The 23120-nt window shown below is 27.4% G+C and overlaps 2 protein-coding genes and 1 long non-coding RNA gene across 8 annotated transcripts; 1 reads left to right on the top strand and 2 right to left on the bottom strand.

Annotated features, from left to right (window-relative positions):
- Positions 1-3726: 3726 nt before the first annotated feature.
- Positions 3727-7411, bottom strand: LOC147910622 (uncharacterized). The gene is made up of 3 exons (XR_015544065.1): positions 6785-7411; positions 6069-6348; positions 3727-4862 (listed from the first exon to the last, which is right to left on the bottom strand). It is a non-coding gene; the product is annotated as an uncharacterized LOC147910622 (long non-coding RNA).
- Positions 7412-7538: 127 nt separating this feature from the next.
- On the top strand, positions 7539-8645 carry LOC105143609 (uncharacterized). The gene is made up of 2 exons (XM_011052051.2): positions 7539-7839; positions 8109-8645. Exons 1-2 carry the CDS (start codon positions 7623-7625, stop codon positions 8267-8269), a joined length of 378 nt encoding a protein of 125 aa, XP_011050353.1. The 5' UTR covers positions 7539-7622; the 3' UTR covers positions 8270-8645.
- Positions 8646-8879: 234 nt separating this feature from the next.
- On the bottom strand, positions 8880-21905 carry LOC105143608 (uncharacterized). Of its 6 annotated transcripts, XM_011052046.2 has the most exons (12): positions 21605-21905; positions 18934-19042; positions 18715-18839; positions 17405-17734; positions 17114-17193; positions 16690-16848; positions 16018-16080; positions 14600-15070; positions 14066-14171; positions 13849-13933; positions 13261-13477; positions 8880-11825 (listed from the first exon to the last, which is right to left on the bottom strand). In XM_011052046.2, exons 1-11 carry the CDS (start codon positions 21707-21709, stop codon positions 13278-13280), a joined length of 1833 nt encoding a protein of 610 aa, XP_011050348.1. In that variant the 5' UTR covers positions 21710-21905; the 3' UTR covers positions 8880-11825; positions 13261-13277. The 6 variants fall into 6 exon arrangements, with proteins under 6 accessions (XP_011050348.1, XP_011050347.1, XP_011050350.1 ...); XM_011052045.2 differs by having other exon boundaries at positions 8880-13477; XM_011052048.2 differs by having other exon boundaries at positions 8880-13471.
- Positions 21906-23120: the final 1215 nt, after the last annotated feature.

Genomic DNA, 23120 nt, shown 5'->3' with positions numbered 1-23120 from the left:
TTATTATATCACCGTACGACATGATAATACGATCGTAACTCCGAAGTCGTTGGAATAATTATGAAGATTTAACAATTGTAAAATATTTTCTATAGTTTCTAAAGAAAATTATTGTTCTGCAAATTACTACGTCTAAAATTATACTGACATACGTATCATTAATTTAAACTCACTCTACGTTAAAATCGATATAATGAAGTATCAGAAAAAAATTAGATCCAAAAAGTTAAGCATATAACATTTTCCCTAGGAAGGAAACGTGAAAATATGAAATTTTTTATATGTATGCGTATATAAATTTTTTGTATGTATGTGTATGTACATACATACATAAAAATTTTCACTTTTCACATTTCCGTTCTAGAAAAAAAATTATATAATTGATACATAGGTTCGAATCTTTCCTAAGGCAATATTTTTCACAATAAATTTTTTAGAGTTTTTAAAAATGTTTATTAAACATCAATATTATTGCTTGACAATAAAATTATTATTATTATTAATTTAATTTGTGATATTACTATCTCAGTTTCAATTTTGGATTGCGTTTCAAAACCAAAAATTATTTCGTCGCGTAGTATTTACAATACGGAATATGTATATAAATTCACATTAAAATATTATTTAGGTATTAAGATTCAGCTCAGACCGAGCTGAATAAGATTTTCTAGTTATTTAATTGTTTATTCACATGCATTTCAATAATATTTGTTATTAAAAAAATAACATATATTTTTCGATGAAAAGTTAATGTTACATTTATGAATCCTATGTAAGAAATTTTAGTTAGCACAAAAGTAATAATAATATTATCAACACAAATTAATAAAGAAGACTATATTCGGCGGTCTTAATGTCTAATAATACATTGCGTAAATTTTTACAATTTCCAGTTCAAACAAATTGCACAATTATTTATCTGTCTTGAAATGCAATCTTAGACTTATATAAACATAATATCACAAATTAAATTGACGAGTAATTTAATATTATTGTTAATGAGCATCTTTAAAGCATTGAAAATAATCATCAGTTGCATAACTATTCTTTTCGGTATTGTATGTTGTAATAAATCATAAGATATAAATCGTCATCGTGACAAATAGCAACACGGAAGGCTTGTATCAAGACAGACGAGCGAATCATAAAAGCGATTGCGCGGAGTGTGGCTCGAAGCTCAGTCCCTCCGCATGGCAATAGACGTAGTTTAATCAGAAAACTGCAGGGAGAAACGGGGGAGGGGAGGGGGATGGACAAGTATTCTCCACTGCTAGAATGCAGGGGCATTTAAGTAGATGGAGGGTATAGACCCCTGTCTACTCCATTTGCTTTTAGCCCGGGGGACCCCACCGCCGATATATATCCCAATATTCTCCGTAACAATGATGAATCACTGCGGAGCACCTCTTGCGCAAGAAGTTGCACACTTCCAATGCGCTCGGTAAGGTCTCTCCATTCTCGGGGAGACGGGGATATGGCGCCGCTTTAGCACGATACGTTTCTGCACTTTGCGCGGTTATGCAAACGTGGCGTAAGTCATGCTCAGATGAACACGAATTTCATCGTCGATGAGAGAATATCGAACTGACTATAGCGATTCCTTTTGTGTCGTAATGCGGACGAGAAGAGGGCGAGTCTATTCCGTGATGTTAAATAATATTCGAACGAACGCGAGAAAGAAGTGTTTCACGTACGCAACGGATGAAACTCTGCCGAAGGGAGACGATGTTGAACGACTCTTTCCTTGTATAAAATATGGGACAGCTTTATTTTTATGACAATGGTTACGAGGAATGTAATACGCAAAGTACCGCGTATCCTTCGCGGTATTATATTTGCGCTTGGTGTAATATTATAAAGGAGCTTGCACTTGCATAATAGTTATCTTCCTTCGAATATATAAAAGAGGATGTATACATTTTTTTTCACTCAATTCTAACAGAATCAATCAAGCCTAAATTTATTACTATCTTCTATCAGCAATATAAAATTTTTGTTTACAATAATTTTACTAATATTTTATAATTTTTTCTTATCTAAAGAAAAAAAAATTTACAATCGATTATAACAATTATTCCTTTTTAATTTGTTATACTGGGCTTTAATTTAATTCTGCTAATTTAAAAATAAGATTTAATTGTATATTTTAAATTTTTTAGCATAAATTACTTTTCAAAGAATTTAAATAGCTTTGTGCATCATTTTAGATATTGAAGGAAAAAATGACTAATTAGCTTTTAACGTTAAATATCTCCGAGGCAGGACATACGTCATAATGACGAATCAGTTCAGTGCCGAGCTTGACTAGTCTTATTAATAAATTCGCTTCCCAAGCGACATACTATGAATCATTCGATAGGCAACTGGGGAGATTCTATTAGACTGATTGGTTTGCATCTCTCTACGGTTGAATCTATGCCGATACGTCTTTGTACCAACCATGCGCAAAATGCAATTGCCTCTTTTGATACATTCGAAGTGCATGAAAAGATTGTGCATGAATCGATGGTGACAAATCAAATCTCGTATACGATCTAAATAATTTTGAACTTTTCCTTCACAATATGTATCACTATAATGTATAATCTTCTTTCAAAGATTTATACATCTCTTATGAAAAAAAAATACACACACACACACACACACACACACAATATTCGTAGCCAAAAGCTTAATTCAAAAAATCAATAGTTTCCTATTTAATCTATTCCAGCAATTTAAGAAAATTTTCACTAAGTTTATTTAACAAATCATTTTTCTAAATTTTTGACATATTGTAACGAAATTGCATGAGGCTTGAAGTTCCATAAATGAGAATCTTGTGATGGAGAACGATCGATTAGCTTGCTCTGAATTCGTGGTATTCTCCTCGGGTGAATCGTATCATAGCACATGACTCAGCTAAGCACCTTGATCGCAATGACAGAAACGCGCATGCAACATTTCTCCGACTGACCTAGTTCGAAAGTCAATCGCGTTAATTCAGGAAAGATTCGTCGGCATCGATGGCGAGGAATATCGTGAGAGGAATCCATAAGACTGTGCAGTTCAGATCAAGCAAATATTGCGATTGTTAATAATTAAAGTAAATTTCATGTACGTTTATTAACTTATTTGCGGCTCTTATCAGTAATCAGCTTTTAACGTGCATTTTATTTGCCCGTTTAGTTCTTCTTCCTTATCACATAAATTTCGGTCTTATGTTCCTGGCATTTAATCTCCTTTTCCCCTAGGTTTCATTAAACTGACTCTCCAAATATGGCTAATCTGCGGACCTTTTTGTGCCCTCGAAGGAGTTAACAGCAGTCGAAACCGCGACAACTTAGCTAACGTTAAAAACGTACTACACTCCGGATAGGATTAGCGCGCCCTAATTTATTGACTTCCCGCCTTACTGTCGCGGAGACAAGGGGGGGAGGGGGCTCGAACCCCCATGGCTCCAAGTTAACGGCATTTTACAAGAGGGGTGACCCTTCACAGGGGAGCTGCCACGAGTAGAAAGATGCATATTGCATGCTTGTAATCAAGTCTGACAAAATATCGTGCATGCAGTGTGATCGTTCTAGTGTGAATTGTATGACATATTATATATTATTATACATATATGTACGAGGGTCGGGAACGAAAATCATCGTGGCGGAATGCACAGATCGAAAGCCGCTGCTGTATTTAGAACTATTTTCTTTCCTCATTTTTTTTCCGAGATGAAGTGAATATTTTGTAATCTACAATGAACATTATCGTTATATTGCGACAGTTTATTAAAAATGATTGATTTACGATGTATCAAAAAACTCGGGGAAGCTTAATGTCTGAAAGTCTGATTCTTTAAGCCCGTAATACTTGAAGTATTCAATGTCATAAAGGGGATATACAAATGATCTCTGCAATTATTTCAATTGACAAGGGAATATTGCGGACAAATATAAGCAAGAAAAATAATTGAGTATTTATTGGCTATTTCAAACTTTATTGCCTGTATAATTTACAGGCTTATTGATGTTGAAGATATTAATCAAAATAGAATTCACGATCATTTTTATCCGTTCATAATTAATTCTTATTTTTTTTCGATATATGCTAATAAAAATGATATTTCTTTTACTTTATATAATAATATATTAGATGCATATAAAACGCATATCCTTTAGAGAAAATTTATTTTATTCATTTTCGCACTAATTTGATTTTCAACTGATTGGTTTAATTTACAAAATAATCGTTTTTGTTTTATATTAAATACATTTAAAAATTATTTTGTAATAATAAATGAAGTTGTTATAAATAACGTTTTTCTGTTATGATTTCCAATTAAATATTAAAAAATTAGAGATTTTTTAATGTATAAAAAATTAATCTGATATACTATATGTAATATAAAATTGTGTGAAAAAATGTTTTCATACAATCTTTTGAAATTTAAAATTCAATTTGTTATTATGGAAATGAATCTCGTATATATTGTATTAATAAAAAGAATTATTCGTTTACCATTCAACGATCAATATTTCATTATTCAATAAATGTGATTTCATTGTAAGATAATATATATAATGCCTGGATATTAAGCAGATAAGAATAAAGAAATGTCGTGTCCATTATCGTTTGATTGGACAGTTCCTATTTATACTAAGTATTAAACTATGTGGTATGACGTGACTTACGTACAAGGGGCGTAGAAGTTTGCATTCCATCCAATTCTCCTCAACGAGGCAATAACGGACGTCTTGAAAATCTCCCGTCCTTCTGCGCGTCCTCCTATCGCAGATCCCCCTAATTAAGAACACCAGTCGCGAGTATTGGAGAAGGGAATCCAACGATGATCTTCATGTTCAAAGCCTAAGTGTCTCTTTCTCACGTTCCTAAAATCAAATTTCCCGTTCTATTAGCATCTATATAGTGCATAAAGAAGTATTAAAATACGTAATTATTCAGAAATGTAATAATGGAATATATTATATCTCTTAATTATTCATAAATGTAAAACCTTATGTAATATCTTAACAATGCCTTATATAAACGTATAAATTGCAATAGAAAAATGCGAATAAAAGAGAATAACTGTTTAAAATTAATTATCAAACTTATTGTGTAAAATATTTTTTAGTATCTCTATTAATATCTTACAAATTTTTTGTACTTAAATATCTTGTTTGAGATGATAAAAAATATTATATATGTAATGACGCATTTGCTAAAATTTCATTATTTATTTTTCCAATTAGAAAATGTAAAGCTTTTTGTAATGCTTATTAAATGCATGTAACTATAAAAAGAAATTTCCATATGCAATCATAAAAAAAAATTTCCATATGCAATCATAGAAAAAAATTTCCATACGTAATCATAAAAGAAATTTCCACATTATCTTAAATGTTGTTTCAAAAAACATATAAAAATATATATACAAAATTGAATTGCTTGTAATATTTTTTCGTGTTATATTCTATAACTCTCTAAGTTTAACAACGTTATTAAGCAATAAATATTTCATACAAGATGTTAAATTAAATAACAAGATTAAGTAAAAATATTCTCTCGTCGATTTGTTGCACAAAATTTTAAACGAAATGTAACATTAATTATTAGTGTTGCTACCTGATAGTAATGCAACACAACTAAAATGTGGCAAAATCGAATAATACAATTCCAGAACAGATAAACAATTATCAGTAACGTCGCTATTAGTAAGTATGCATAATTAATTAAAATACATTAAATATTCATAGAAAAACTGAAATGTAAAACAATTGTTTTTATTAAAATTAGTCTGCGTAAAGTAAACGAGAGAGTACAATTGGAAGAAAATCTATGTACATAATATTTGTACAAAGTAGAATATTTTTCAGAAATGACGAAAAATTTTATAAAATCTGAAAAAAATTTAACATGCATTTTTCAAAAATTATAAAATAAAAAATTTTTATAATAGAATTTATTTATATGAAAAATTCTGAACAAAAAGATGTAAATTTTTTTATAAACTTAATATTTTTGAAAGTATCCTAATTTGTGTAAAAATTTTGAGAAACATTTTCATCAAGATACAGAACAATGTCATGTTATACCTTGTCCACATGCGATGCTGTACATTAATCATGTTTTTGCTGTATATCGGCATGAAAATAAGTGTTCAAATAAGATACATAAAGAGAGTTTCAATTTTGAATGCAGAACACAACTTCAATGCTCAAATATCGATATTGGCGATGTCGGCGATGGCACGCGATGATACTGATGATAGAGATAGCCTGTAGTGCGTGTTCTCTCTCTCTCTCTCTCTCTCTCTCTCTCTCTCTCTCTCTTTTTCTCTTTCTCTTTCTTCTGGATCCCCAGTGGATTTCCGATCTATAGCAGATCACAATGTTACATGTAATGCGTTGCAAGAACTTTATGAGACTGATATGTATCCACACAGCCAGTTCTCCAAGGAATTGTCCTAAGGACTTTCCCAGGATGTTCTCGGAGAATTGTGTTGTGTGGGTATCCCTGATTTCATAAAGCGCATGATGCGTATAATTTTATTCTTTGTTCATCGAATAAGTTATTGAACAAGAATAAAATGATTCATCATGCACATTATGCGTTTTACAAAACGCAAACTTTAGAAAAAGAGACGCTCGCGATTATAAGCGCGCAAGATTCACTTTTCGACAATACAAAAAATATGAAGAGATGCTATATACATATTTTGATAAATATTGAAAATGTTCAAACAATGAATTATGCTGTAAAAAAGGACGCAATCAATGCAATTAATATTAAAATAACGAAAAGGACATACCTTCAGATGTGATCGCGCAAGCAATCTTACTTTCGCATTTTGTAACGAAGAAATAATTTTGGCGCAATATGGCGGACGAGAAACTTTCGGCCGATTCTCCAGGCTGGAAATACAAAACCGCGATATCGGCGTATAATAACGAGTATACGTAATATTCAATGCGTTATAGCAAACTGAAGCTCTATCGATAGAAATTCGCAATATTCTTTTGTCCGCAGGATTTATTTTTAGATAAATAATAATCGTGAAAAGTACGGAGCGATTCGAACGAGTTTCGCCGCGTTCCACAATGGATTGATCAAGAGTTAGGATGCACGCGACATCTGTCGAGGACGTTACGAAGTAATGAGATTATCTATCAACGGTCAAAATATTACGACTAAAATAAAAAAATCGCTAAAATATCAGAAATTGACTGCGTTCACCGGAAAACAGCTTTGCAACTGTAGCAAAATTTGTTAATATGATTAATCTTGTCATTAATTCCTTACTGGATTTAAATGTATAATTCATATTAAAGAATTTTACAGAAATTGCAAAACTGCTAAACGCAGTTAATTTGTATCGATCGCCAGTTAATAACCTACCTAAACTTTAATATTAATAATTTAGTCGCTTGAAATCTCCCAAAATTTTGCACTTTAAACGAGATAAATATATATTCGAACGTTGAAAAGAAAGAAAACGAAGATGCTGAGTGCAAAAAGTGCAAGCAACACGAACAGATCGACTCAGATCGATACGTCACGAGACACCATATGACTTTTCACCTATTATATATAGATGTGCATATACCTTTAACTGTAAAGTCAGCTGATTTTGACTGACTGCTTCGCAGATGCAAGTGGAAGAAGAAAATATGGTCAGAGACGAGTATCCAGCATCGGAGGAAATGAAAAAGGAAGGAGATACGGAGGAGACGATGCAAACGGAGGAAACTAATCGCAACGACACCGACGAGGAAATGAACAATACCGAGAACGAAGAACATTCCGGTGATATTTGCGAGTATCTCGAGAACGATGTATATCCTGAAGACATATATATTGATACAAGTAAGCATATTTTCAAGTAGATCTTTTCGAATAAATGTTGAGAATTCAAAAACCAACAACGTGACATACTGTGCGACTATAGAGAATTTTGTTATATATTGTTGATGTATATCTAAATGTTAATGTACAGATATATGAATAAATAATTTAAGAAATAAATACTTAAATAAACCTTTAAATCAAGTTTTTTTCTCAATAATTGATGACCACTATAGAATGCTTTTAAAATTAAGAAAAAGAGATATATATCATTAACACGTTATGTGCAGGTATAAAGGCATTAGAGGACGAGTTGGATCATTTGCAAACTGCTTTGGATCATTTGGAAAGGAAAAACGATGATATACATGCACAGTTGACCGAACTGTTGCAATCTAATCGTGAAGCTAGGAAACAGTTTCAGGAATCACTACAAGTCGAAGGACAATAATCAAAGTGATAATTATTCTGTATTTAGAAAATCATATTCGCCTGATTTGGTATTGCTTGAAGATACTCCCAAGTATTATTTTTTGATCTTGCATTGTTTTATGTATCTTTAAGAATGAAAAACATTTATAATTTCTCTCTCTATCCTGATCAATCATATTTGTTAGTGATTAGGCAAAGGAACTTTAACTACATTCCTAATTACAAGAATAAAATTGAGTTAATTTATCGTGTAATTATGTATATATATGTATACACATATATTTGGAAATATTAATGCACTTTTATTTATTACGAATATCGATGTTAATTGAATTGCAATTGTAATTTAAAAAAATTCTTGTACATGTTATGCAAAATATATATTTTTTATTAAATTTTAATATTTTATTTTTGAAGAATAATAAAACATACATAATATCTTTATATCTAAAATAAAAAAATATTTTTAAAAATGATAAAACATTTTAGAATATTTCTAACGAACAAAATAACCAGAGAACATATAAAAATATATAATCCAATCGTCTTCGTGTAAAAATTATTTTATGACAGTTCGTATAATGCGCTAAAACAGAGGGGAATATTGAACTAAACAATAAATGCATATGAACAGTTATGTAAATTTTATTTGCATATAAACAAACAGATTTAATATAACTGTCGACGTAGTAAAAGTATTTTTAATATAATGCTAATTTTAACTACAGTTATCGTGTACTTAATGATAAAGAACTTACTTTCTAATATGTTAGATATACACAAATCAGTGAACTAATATAAACAGCATGTTTCGTGAATCTACTTGCAGGAAGTCTATGTTAGAACATTAATTACTTAAGTAGTTTTAATAGGTGCATATTTCGATAACTTAACTATCTTTTGCTGGCCCCTAGTTATTTCTAAACGATATTCTTTTATTCTTTACAATATATACACATTAAGTGCAATTAATAGTGATTTATCACAAAGCGCAATACCAAGTGATTCATAATCTTCAATTTCTTCACCTTACATTTTTCATTAATTTTTTAAAGTATTACAATCTATAATGTCTTGAACAGTGCTGTATCAGAATTATGTAACATATACATTTGTTATAAATGAAAACGCTTTTTATAATTAATATTTTTCAAATACAAGCTTTAGTTCAAACAGGCAAATCCATCTTGCTAAATAGAAAAATATACAAACAACTTCGGCCACATAAATCATTTTATTATATTAAATAAATATTCATACTGAGAAAAGATTCATCATTAAAGATTTTGAAAGAAATCTATATCTCTTAAAAAATTCTTAAAATCTTTGATAGTAAGATGTAATGCTTTTATTAAAAGAAAATGGTTAACTTTTTGATTGTATATGTAGAATTACATAAGACAGATTTTATTCAGATCTCAAAATGAAATGTATGAACTTTACTTTTGTGTTTCCTATCTATAAAAAGTTTCTATCTATAAATCAAAACGAAACATGATAAAAATATTCTAACATGTAATGTTGACTTTTTATATGTTTTACTTGTATAATTCGAGCCATCTGTTGCAAATGCATTGAATAAATGTAAATGATAGTAAAACGTCATTACATACACGATCAATACATACAATCAATCAATTTATCATATACAGCGCTTAAGGGGCCAAGTAATTCCATACATTCTTATAGGATAGATTAAAGTTTATTCTACAATGTGCTTTTTGTTTCCTGTTTCTTGCTTTTTGCTATTTTTTACATCTTTTTGCTTTTATCCAGTTTTTTATTTTATGTCGCCTGAGACAAAAGTTAACGAACTTCAAAAGAAACAAGAAATACATAGCAAGAAATACAATTGTCGATAAAACGGTTGCAAAAAAAAGCAAGAAACAGAAAACAAAAAGCATATTTTAGAATAGGCTTAACACACTGTTGCAAAAAAATACTAAAAAACATTAAAAGATTATTAACTTATTAATAAAGACTAAGACTTTAAGACTAAGACTTCAGTGTTTCAATCTTAATCCAAATAGATATCCAAATTTTTGTCTTTCTTTTACGATTATAAATATTTATTCGGTATAAATGAAATATTTCTTTTAATATTTAAATCATTTTCTCATTTTCTCATATTAGCCTGCCATCAAATTATATTAATATTTAATAAATATTAAATATTTGATTATATATTTAATTATATATTATATATAATCACATTCGTTTTTATGATGTATTTTTATATATTATATATTATATATTAGATATATAATTATATATTTAATATATAATTTATTTAATATGTAATTATAATAATATATAATATTTATATAAATAATTTAATATATAATTATATATGAATTAACAATTGTAAATTTTCATAAATTCATAATAAAAATGCGAAGATATTCTGACTTTAAAAGTATTTTAGCATTTTACACAAATCAAAATTTTAATCGCAAAAATATGTACATTATTCGAAGATTTAACATTATATTCTATTAAAAATTTTCTATTACATAAAAAACACTGAAATCTTAACTTGTATTATCATTATTTTTATTTTTTTACAAACAATATTTTTTACATACATACGCAAATTTATTAATCTAACAAACTCATTATCTATATAGAATAGGAAAAGATATTACATTATTTCTATTAATTTGTTTTTATAAAGCTTTAACTTTTTTTACATACAAAATGAAAATAGAAGGTTTTCTATTAGAATATTATATACAAAGTAAGAACAAAAGATTTCAAAATTTCACATTCAAGTTACGAAAATTTAGATATCCATCTAATTCTTATAACAATATCAAGATTGTTCCATTATTGTTTTTATTATGTATTTTATTTTACAACTTAAGTAACTTAAGTTATGTTGTCACACGGAAATAATATTCTTACTTTAAGTTTGATAGTAAATTACAAAGAGGTTGTAACAGTGCACTTTATATCTTATTCAAATTATCATTCTTTTCTAAATAATAAAAAATCAAACACAGAAGTTATTTCTATCAAAACTGAAAGAAAGGTAGACTTTAATAAATTATACTAAATATAATAAAAAATATATAAGAAAAGAATATTGTATATAAAAAAAGATTGCGTATATGAGTGTTTTATAGTATGTTCTTTTGAATTTACTGTACTTTCAAAAGTTTATCATTTATTAAGTTTTTTTTGTAAACAAAATGATATAATATATATAATGATATTACATATACACACACGCGCGCGCGCGCGCGCGCACGCACACACACACACACACACACACACACACATACACGCACACGCACACACACACATATATATATATATATATATATATATATATATACACATGTAGATATGTAATATATTATATAAAATTTTATGGTAAGTCTAATGCTATTTTGCATAGATACTTTAAACAAATTATGTAAATTGTGAAATAAATAACTACCCTTATTTCAAAAATTATATGAACATAAAGCGCATTGATAACAACAGCAAATTTGTAAGAATGTATTTCTTATATTCTACCTTTTTTTTTTCATTTAATCTTTCTATTGTGTACATACACACAAAGTATTTATCTGTAACAGATAGTAAAAGTATTGTTGTAAACAGACATTTCATTTTTTCATAAATTTTTGTAAATCGTAATGTATTTGTAATGTGAAGTTATACAATCATAACGCACATTGTCGATGTAAATTTAAAGTTTATTTGTACGCAATGTTGCAAAATTTTAATTATTTGAATCTCTCAAAACTTTTATACTCAAATCAAATAATTCTTACAATCAGTTCGTTAAAGATTTATAAAATTATAGTGCCTAATGTAAAGTATAATTAAAACTTAAAACATTTACTATGAACTATTTATTATGATAAAATAGAAATTTTACTCATTGATATTTTGATGTTTTACTATAAAAAACTAATCGATGAGGATATTTACAGTTGTATTACGGTTGCATTACTTTCTCATGTAATTATAAATATTTCTACTTTAATAAAGATATAAAAGAAATTACTGCCATAATTTTCATAACTGTCAAATTATTAAATGTTAAATAGAAGTTATTAATTTGTCTTCAGATTTTGAGTGCAAATTCAATGGATTTTAGTTCCTAAATACATAAAAACATATGACATCTATCATTATAAGGTAAAATGGACAAAATCATACTGATTACAAAATATATATTGAGATTTTTATTCCTTTTAACTTCAATAATTCTACGTGCTAATAAGATATCAATATTGTGTTTATATTCTTTCAAAATAAAATCTATTGAAATCAAAGATGCAACAGTAATCAATCTGTAATAAATTTATCTGTACGCTTTTGTATATTTCTTTGTATATACAGGGTCAAAGAGTGATCCAGACCAGTCGGAGGAGCTGGCACGTACGTACTGTTTATGAAAAATTAAATCGAAAAGTTCTCTACCATTTTACAATTTTCGCAATTTTTTTAATTGCCCAATAAGCGGAACGTTTGTATCGACGCATAAAATAACTTAAGAGATTCTTTAAAAGAAGAAGACCTTTGAAAAATATTCTTCATTTCATGAAGACCTTTGAAAAATATTTCAATGTCTTTACATCGATTTTACCAGTATCGATTTTATTCGACAATTTTTAGAAATTAATATTTTATTAATTTTTAAAATGTGAAATAGTAGAGGATTTTTCTGAGTCAGTTTTTCATAAACAGTACATACATACCAGCTCCTCCAGCTAGTCTGGATTACCCTCTGTGTGTGTGTGTGTGTGTGTGTTTAATTTGAATGATTTTTAAAAATTTAATTTATTTTTTATGATGATTTTTTAAAATTTATTTTAAACATTTGAGGCGATAATTTTAATTTGCTCATAATGTTGCTAATCATAATAAACATAGTAAATGTAATAAATATTAAATTTAAATGATTAAATTTTTAAAAAAATTCGAAAAAATAGAGAAAGAAAAAATAGGAAAAAACTAAAAAATGCATTAAAAATGAGAGGAAAACTCTTCTACCTCTTAGTTAACGATGTTTATGATACTGAATTCGTATTATTGGCTATCAGAACATCAAGAAGTTTCTTAGTATCTTCATAATTCATAGAATGTGTATAACCATTCATCTGTAAATCTGATAGATTTGAACCAGTTCCCATAAACATGTCGTCTAATTCTAATGGAGAATTATACGTCATAAGTTCACCACCAGCAGATCCATGGACAGAATCTGAAACTATACATTATTGAAATTATCTGCACTTCATCTTATTATAATTTTACAGAAATAAACTTTCTTCTAAAGTTTCATAATAACATTATGATATAATAAATAAATATAAAAAGCATTTTACATGTTTCTTAAAATAAATGAAATATTTAAAAACACACATATATATGTAAAATATATATGTATATTTTAATAATTATTATATTTAATTATATTGTAATTTCTTTCTTTATAAGATTTATATTTAATTATAATTTCTTTCTTTATAAGATTTTTTTATTACACTTGCAATTTTTTCTCAAAATTTTTTTAACGGAGAAATATAAATTTTATTGAATAAAGTTTGAATTCCAGCAATAAAAATTATAAAAACTTACTATCTTCCTCTTCTTTCCCATAATATGGATTCAATTCTGAATTAAGTGACAATCCAAACGCCATCGGATCATCAGTACTAAACATCTATTAAAAAAGGAAAAATATCAATATTAACATTTTTAATAAATGTGCTTTTTTCTATGAAGAATCTTTAATTGTTATTCTTGCAATTTTTTCTTCCTTTCTGTTTCTGATATGTAAAAAATTTATATTTACATCAAGTACAGAATTAGCGTCCAAGTTGCAATTTTCATTCAGCAACACGTCACGGAAAGTCTCCAATTTATTCTGTGTTGTTTCTACGTGATTGTTTAGTTCTTCCCTATATATAAAATAAAGATAAAGTAAAATACGCATTACTTAAATAAAAATATTACAATAGATATGAAGAATAAGGTAGAGTAAAATGACTGGAAAATAATAATTTATGCAATAAAATATAGTAGTAATTTTCATAAGAGATGCATAAAAAAAGAAATATTCTTTATATTTTATCATTTCATAAAGTTTATAAATATTAATAAATATCGTACAACATAAATTTGTTTTAAAAACAATATAAATTATATTAATAAAAATTATTTAAAATATTATATATAAAAAGATAATCTATTTTGTAAAAAAAAATTTATTCGATATAAAATATAAAAAAACGATACTCCTCTTTTTGCGATTAATAATTTCCACTATAAAATTAAGTGAAAATTATTATTATTAAATATTTATATTATTGGTTTATGTTGAACTTACATTGGTTCTAACCTGTAATTAGCTTCAGTCATTCCAGAGGAATTAACACGGCTCACCAATAAACCCTTCGATGAACTTGCGTTTGCTGTGTCATAACTATTATCTTCTTTTTGTGATTGTACTATTCTATTTTCATTGTATTGCTCATTGTTATTTGTCACTAAAATAGGACCTTTTCCGTTATCGATTTTTTTATTAAACCTGTTATACGTGTTATTGGGATTGTCTTCTTCATTCTCAATATTATTTTGAATATTATTATTATGGAGCATTTCCGAGGAAATTAACATTTCTGGAGTAATTATATTTTCTAATTTCACTATCGATGGATTGTTATTCAAAACTTCTGTAGTAAGTCCATAATTTTCCAAATCAACTGAGTCCACATCATTAGAACTGATGGAATCATTTTTCAGTAAACTCACAGGCTCGTCTTCATCGGTAGATACTTCAAGCATATGCAATATTTCTCTATAAATAAGAACAATTCCATTTTTATTTTACATGTTCAAATTTAAATTCTTTTATTTATATAAATTATTAAATACTTAAATATATTATTATATTCCAATAAAAAAAATATAATAGTGAAACATAAAAAAAATTGTATGTTACAAGACAGAACATAAGAGAAAAATTCATGTAATCTATTATACCATTCAAAAGAATATTAAAATACAATAGCTATCAAATAAAGATAATGTTTATAGATCAATATATTAAAGTAAAAAATTAAATATGTAAATGAAAAAACTTCTTTCCTAATAGCAGAAGAATGTCACATCTTTCTTCCTTTCTTTTACCTTATCTTTCTCTTTCAATACATAAACAATAATATATCTTATATAAATATATAGAAAGATTATAATTTCATTAATACAAATTCAGGACAAGCATTTATGGAGGAAAAATTAATAATATAAAGTGAGAGTATTAGTTATACTAAAAAAAAAAAACATTCATTTCGATATATGTCTAATCTAATTCAAAAATGATTTATATGTATTTGTAAGCAAATTTAATTAATATAGTTATTTTAGATTGTGTGTGTGTGTGTGTGTGTGTGTGTGTGTGTGTGTGTGTGTGTGTGCGCGCGCGCGTATGTGCGCGCGCGCGCGTACAAACAATATAAATAAACTATAAGACTTATTAAAAATTTTTTTTAATTTTACATGCTCTCTCTTTTCCTCCCTCCCTCTCCCCCCCTCTCTCTCTCTCTCTCTCTCTCTGTAGAAAATACTGATAAAATGTATTTCCTCGCTTCCTCCCCGCTTCTTATATACATTTTTTAAATTATATTTTTACAATACAATCATAAAAATCCAACTCATGCAAGAAATAGCATACATTAATAGTAACTCTACATAACAAATTACAAGCAATTCTCAAAACACCAATAAACAAAAATTAGGATTAACCTTGATTGTTTTCCGTTTTCCAATGATGGAATGACAATTTTGACAGGCACCTTGTTTTTCCTGCTAATAATATTTAAATTTGATCAATATAATATGAGATTTTTAAATAATATTATTAAATTCTACTGAATGCAACTGATTAGTAAATAAAAATATTGACTTAAAGAAATTTTAATGACTTGAATTATTTGTATATATTTTAATAACTTAGGAATATTTGTGTACATTTTATAGATTCTATTATAAACTTTTATGATGTAAATCTGATTTCCGATATGTTGTACTACTAATTATTTAGTAAGATAATTTTTAATTAAAGTTTAGAGACTTTTCCTTCATAGAAAATTTTGAGACAAAATTTTTTAAATAAAAATTTTAATATTTAATACTTAACGATTAAATTCAAAGTAAGATTTTGTTGCAATAAATTTTACTTTTATTTTCTGCTTATAAAAATATTTTATGTATTTCTATATTTTTTTCTAACAAGAATCAATTTCAAATTTTATAAAGAATAATGTTGTGTCTACTTTCTGCAAATACTGTTATATATAATATATAACTATTATATATAACATTATATTAAGTTTATTTTATCTGCGATAAATTCTTTTAGAAATTAACTTTTATGTATAAATACGCTCGTTAAAATATAATATAAATTAAGCTTACTTCTTTTTGCCTTTGCAAACAAGTTTTCTCTTTGTCTCAATCTCAGGATTCTGAACGGTATTTTCAGATGTATATACAATTCCCATATTTTCCTCATCTGTCAGTGTTTCAATATGTTCTTGTGGACTTTGAACGATTAGATTTTCATTTTTCAATATGCTAAAATAAATTATTATAATTAATAAGATTATTATAATTAATAAGTTTTTTTCTTTATCTATACATGTATTGAGTCTTTTACTCCTTTAACAGAAGTTGTTAGCGAAAGAGAAAAAATTTCCTTTGCTCGGTTTTCCTTATTTTTTTAATTCTGTGATTATTCCCTGATCGCTAACAACCTTCTTAGAACACTAATTCCAAATAAGCAAGAACAAATTTGAATTGCATTTAAAATATGCAATATATGTTAAATTTATTTACGTACTCGGCAATATAGTCTGACTCCACATCAGGATCCGATGCATCAAGTTCATGAATTACTGGTCCTGTAGGAGACTCTTGCGACTACAATAATAAATATTTATTATTATATTAGGTGTTGGAATTAATTCGTAGCGTTTTTTAATGAAAGAATGTTATTTATTTCACATGAGCATTAAAAAATACATTAATGAAAGTACTTCCCATCACTTGTAAAACGCTACGAATTAATTCCAACACCTAATAGTAATTAATTAAAAAATAAACACAAATTAAACAATAATTACAATATTACCTTAGACAATTTACGTCGTTTATTTGAACAACTTGTATCATGTATCATTAATGGATATCGTCTTTTAACAGATAGTCCACTCCTTGGTTGTACAAGAGTAAGAAGAATTAATTGAATTAATCTATTAATAATTTCTTGCTGTTGCAAATGTTTTTGTCTCAATATTATTAATTCTGTCCACAATGATGAATTTTCCAATTTCATTTCATTTAAAGCATCAGTCATAGTTTTTTGACGTTCCTTCATTTCTCTTACTTCAATTAACATTCTATCCACTACTTCTGGTTTAAAAGAAGAATGCAGTAAATCTTGATTTTTGTTAGCTGTAACCTAATAAGAGGACAGATTTAATTTCGTAATAAAAATGTTGACGTAATATTTAATCTTTTACAATTTAGGTTTGTATTTAAACTTGCATCTTTTGTGAATTTTATTAGAAAGATATTTTTTATATACTTCCGATTTTGCTTGCTTAAAAGGATTTAAAAGGGGAAAAAAATTCTTATACAGGGTGACTCCGAACGTTTCACAATCAGACTTCGAGATTTTAGGAAATTTAATTTTGAACAAAAAGTTTCTTATAAACGTGAGACGAAAAATGTTTTCTTAAAAAATTATCACTCAAAAATCTTTGTGTAAAATAACGATTATTTTATATGTTTTTACAAATATCAGAGAATGATTATTTGAAAAATAATTTAATTTTCTACAACTTTCGTTTCGGTACTTTTTGTTTAAAAAACGCATACATTCTCTGATATTTGTAAAAATATATAAAATAATCGTGATTTCAGAAGTTTTTGGCGATAACTTTTTAAGGAAGCATTTTTCGATCCACGTTTATAAGAAACTTTTTGTTCAAAATTAAATTGCCTATAAAATCTCGAAGCTTCTATGAAACATTCGGAGTCAATCTGTACATATCATACTACGTTATTACATTATATTGGAACCTCGTGATAGCAAACTTCGAATTAGCGCACAAAATTCCTTCAATATGCGTTAGACGCACGTGAGTGGAAGTAACAGTTCCCAATAAGACCCTGAGTTTCATGATATAAAAGTGGGGACAATCTCGTTATTAAGTTGGGAGATCTAATAGCGCACGCGCTATTACAAAGCTCCAGTCTTAAATTTTATATGTAATAATTTTTGTAGAAAAATTAATATCATAAATATATAAATATAGGAAATCTTTTACACTATATATATTTTTGAAACTTTTTTGAATTAATTTTAATCTTAAGAAAATAAGGAATAAAGAATTCAATTATTACACTATAAAACATCTCAACTTTTAACATACTTACTTTTCTTTTAATGTTTTCTACTAAATGAGGAGAACCTTTACAAAAGTACTGATGCGCAAACTCTATTTCATCTTTATCACATTTTAGGCCGCCCAATTCTACAGATGCTATCTTATGAAATCCATCTAACACATAAAGAACATTAATAAATATTTTGTTATTGTTATTTTATTGTATTACCTATGTTTTAAAAAAAGTTTAAAAATTGCAAAAACTTACACATATTCAGCTGTCGTATAAAACTAGCCATATTATTATGTTTGTAGTAATGTGGTAATAATTTGCTTGTAAATATCGATTGATTTTTAATGAGAAAGGTATTTCCACCCTGAAAAAAGTATTAAACTATTAAAATTATTAAAATTCTCATCAAATTATGACAAAGTATACATCATTCATAAGACTGTTTTTTGTAGCTGAATTAGTATTTTAAATACATTCGTACATTATTTTATCCTCTCCAAAAAAGGGAATGTTTTGGGTTTTACTCGCTTAAAAAACCCAAAATTTGTAGCTTTTTAAGAGTTGTATTGAGATTTTTTGTATAAGAAAAATAAATTTTTTTATCCTTTAATCTAAAAAAAGCCTAATAAAATCCAATAAAATCCCTAAAAAACCAGGTAAGCTTTTTTAAAAAAGCTTACTTGAGGTTTTTCCAACCCTGCTGGAAAAGAGAATAAAGAAGTTTTTGAATGACTATAGAAATTCTCTACTATAGCCAATTCATCCTTACAAGATTAATGACCGAACGATTTCTATTCATGAAAATTTCTTTGAGTCTTTCAAAATTATCTGGAGACACTGCTAGTGTCTCGGCGCTAAACATGGTACGTAAATTATACTACATTTTATTATTTTCTAAAATAAAGTTTCAATATTTATTCTAGAAAGTTGAAAATATATTGGGATGAATGTTTAGAGAATTTTTCATCACTCTGAATAGAAAAAAACGGACGGATTTTAGTGACTCATATTTGGACAGATGAGGCATCAAATTGTAGAATTGAATAGTACTCTTAAATCTCTCTTTATTCCGATTTATACGCTTTGAAGTACAATTCAAAGCACATAATACTTTTGATTTCGAAATTAATACTAATTAATAATAGTAATTTTTTCAATCAATATCGTGATTTGTTTCATTTATCACACATCTTAAATTTAAATATTAATAATAATTCCTAAAAAATCTTTTTTAAAAAGAATGTAATTAAATAGTAAAAATGTAATTAAATGTAATTAAAACTGACTTTTTTAAAGATTTTATTGGATTTTATTTGAGTTTTTTAGGGGGAGGGGGATTGACAAAAATTGATATTTTTTAATGTAATATTTATAAAAAACAGATACAAAATAAATGCAAATATTTCATCACGCAAAATCACATAAAATAAACTGTAAGTGACTAAAATGATCAACTGGATTATAGTAAAGAAAAAACTTGGCGTAGCCGGATTGCATTAAAACGCAATATTTTAGGATCAATACGTTTTCATAATACGGAAATTATTTGCAATACTAATTAATGAAAAGGTTATAACAATATCTCTACAGATATATACAATACATGAAAGCGATAATTCAACATGAAAGAAATATTGATAATTGCTTACTAATCTTGTAAATTCATTATCCATAATTATATTACATATTATTTCTCCACATAAATTATATCACATCTATTATTTGTGAATATATTTTTATGTCCCACAAACTATATCATTCTATATATATATATATATATACATATATATATAATAGATGTAATATAATTTATGTGGAGAAATAATATGTAATATAATTATGGATAATGAATTTACAAGATTAGTAAGCAATTATCAATATTTCTTTCTTGTTGAATTATCGCTTTATACATACATAAAATATTTACACATATATTTATACATATATCTATTACTTTTATATTTTCGTAATGCAAATACTGTGTTATATATTAGATAATATATTATATATTAGATAATATATTCACAGAATATGTATAATTAATACGACCCAGGCACAAATTTTTTCTTTACTATAAGCCAGTTAATCATTTTAATCACTTTCGATCTTTCACTTTGAGGTACAATCCTTGATTTTTCAATAAAGCATTCACACCGTTAGGATCATACCTCCGATAAAAGATCATACCTTAAGTAAAGGATCGTAACACATGTATCGTTCTTCGTTATTCACAGAACACCAAAAAAGATTAACTAGAGTGTCCACATTAGCAACGCATACAAAATTAACAAAATAATATAAATTTTTCAACCAACATCGTGATTTGATTCATTTATTACATCTTAAATTTAAATGTATGTTAATATTAATAAGCCTAAAAATGGTTCTTCCAAAGAAGATCTACATTAGTGACTCTCCAATTCTATCTTTCGTCTAATTTTACATAATACATTGAAATTTTGTCTTAAAGATCATAGAAATTAGCTATGATCTTTTGATAGGAGTAATGTAACATAGAAAGAATCAAATGACAAATGATAGTACATAAGAATTAATAACAACATGCTTGTTTGAGCAAAATGCAACAGAAGTATAAGACTTTCTTGGAAAGAAAATGCATCATAGAGGATCGATGTCGGTTTAATAATACATGTTTTTATCAATGCAATCATTTTATAGTAATCAATGCGACTATTGTCAATGCAATTATCGTCGTGTAATTGTTTTTGCGCGTTGATTGTCGACACGGTAGTTGTTGACGCGACTTTTGTTAATGCGATCGTTATTGCTCGCCGAGGCGAGCGAAAACCGGAGTCATCAGAAATGCGTAACATTGATAGACACATATTGTTACATATGACATTTTACGCGAGATAATCCGACTTGGACTTGCGCGAGTAGTTAGGTAAATAACAATATAACTCACGGGTGACCAGGAAATAAGGTTGTTGGTATCCGGATCCTCAACCATCTTCCACAGCTTGGCAAGGAACGCTGGTACGTTTGCGCCTAAATTCGATGTTGTGCGCATCTTGGAGTTGTGCGTTGACTTCAGCTCCGTAAAGAAATAACTTTTATAGCCAAGTTTGTTTCACACGAAATCACCTCTCATCTTCTCCAACAACACGATATTGACGATCGGGCAATGGCTGATCCGCTGACGATGTTATTCTGCTGCATACTATACACATAGGTAGAGTGGGGAGACCTGAGATCCGAGACAGGTGAGAAGGGATACAGAAGTGAAAATCTCATTGCTCGCCAGATGAGGCGTTCAGAAACTTTCTCCTGAATGCACTCATGTTATCCTCGTTTAACATTCGGAGAGTAACAAGGATAATATTATAGTATAGTTACTGACGGTTGCTACTACTTCGTCATTCTACTTCGTGATTGGACAACAAGTTTAATACTTGGTTTATGCTTCGGTCTTAACCCTAAAATTTAGCCAATAGGGCTGCAAGCATTAGGATATCATCGACATGGAAGGGACCGAAGGGATTATCGAGATGGGAGTAGAAAGTAGAGTGAGAGGCAGATAAATGGATGAAAAATGTAATAAGTTTTTGATTATTCGGAATTAGCATTATACTACAATGTGTGCGATAAATTTCAATATTATTAAATTGTATCTTTCATATTTAATTATTAATTTGTATATAATTATTAATTTGTATGTTTCGGCTAATTTTAGCCATCCATTTAGATGAATTCATGTAAGTGATGAAATGCATAAAACGTATAAAACTATGATATCTGCATGTTTTTCATTTAGTATTCGCAATGATTGCGGATACTTATTATAATTATATTTTTTATATCAGGGAATTAAGATTATCATTCATTTAAATAGATGAACTTCTTTTTCTGTTTACTAAAGCCTGATTAGTTGGTATTATTCTGCTTAAAAAGTCCAATAAAAAACAATATAAATTTATAAGAAATCTGATATAAATATATAGAAATCCTATATAATTTTTATCAGGATCTATCCTACCTATCGAACATTAAAATCATGATAGATAAAAAGGTTATAAATTTCTATTGTTTTTTATCTTATATTTTAAAAAAATGATAGAATATTTATCGGAAATCACAAGCTTTTCTATATGATCCTATCATTATTAAATTAGATTAATAAGAAATAAACGAAAGGATGTTTATACGAACCTATATAATCAAATACGTCTCTATATGTTTGAATAAGATAGATGTTATAGAAAAAAATTTCGTAATCTATCTTTGGCAATATAGTGTGACATTCTTCTGATCATTGAACAATTATTTCGCAGATTTCAGCATACATAACAAAGCTGTACAATTTTATTGTTTTATATCTTATCTTATTTAAATGATAAAATAATTAACTATATACAAACTTCTCTGTCATATCTGATTTAATATAAAATAAGAATTTATACAAATCTAAATAATTTAATCCG

The sequence above is a fragment of the Acromyrmex echinatior genome, chromosome 2 (assembly GCF_024713525.1).
Source record: "Acromyrmex echinatior isolate Ae372 chromosome 2, ASM2471352v2, whole genome shotgun sequence".
NCBI lineage: Eukaryota > Metazoa > Arthropoda > Insecta > Hymenoptera > Formicidae > Acromyrmex > Acromyrmex echinatior.
Note: the sequence above shows the minus strand (reverse complement) of the source record. Positions and strands in the feature narration are given on the sequence as shown.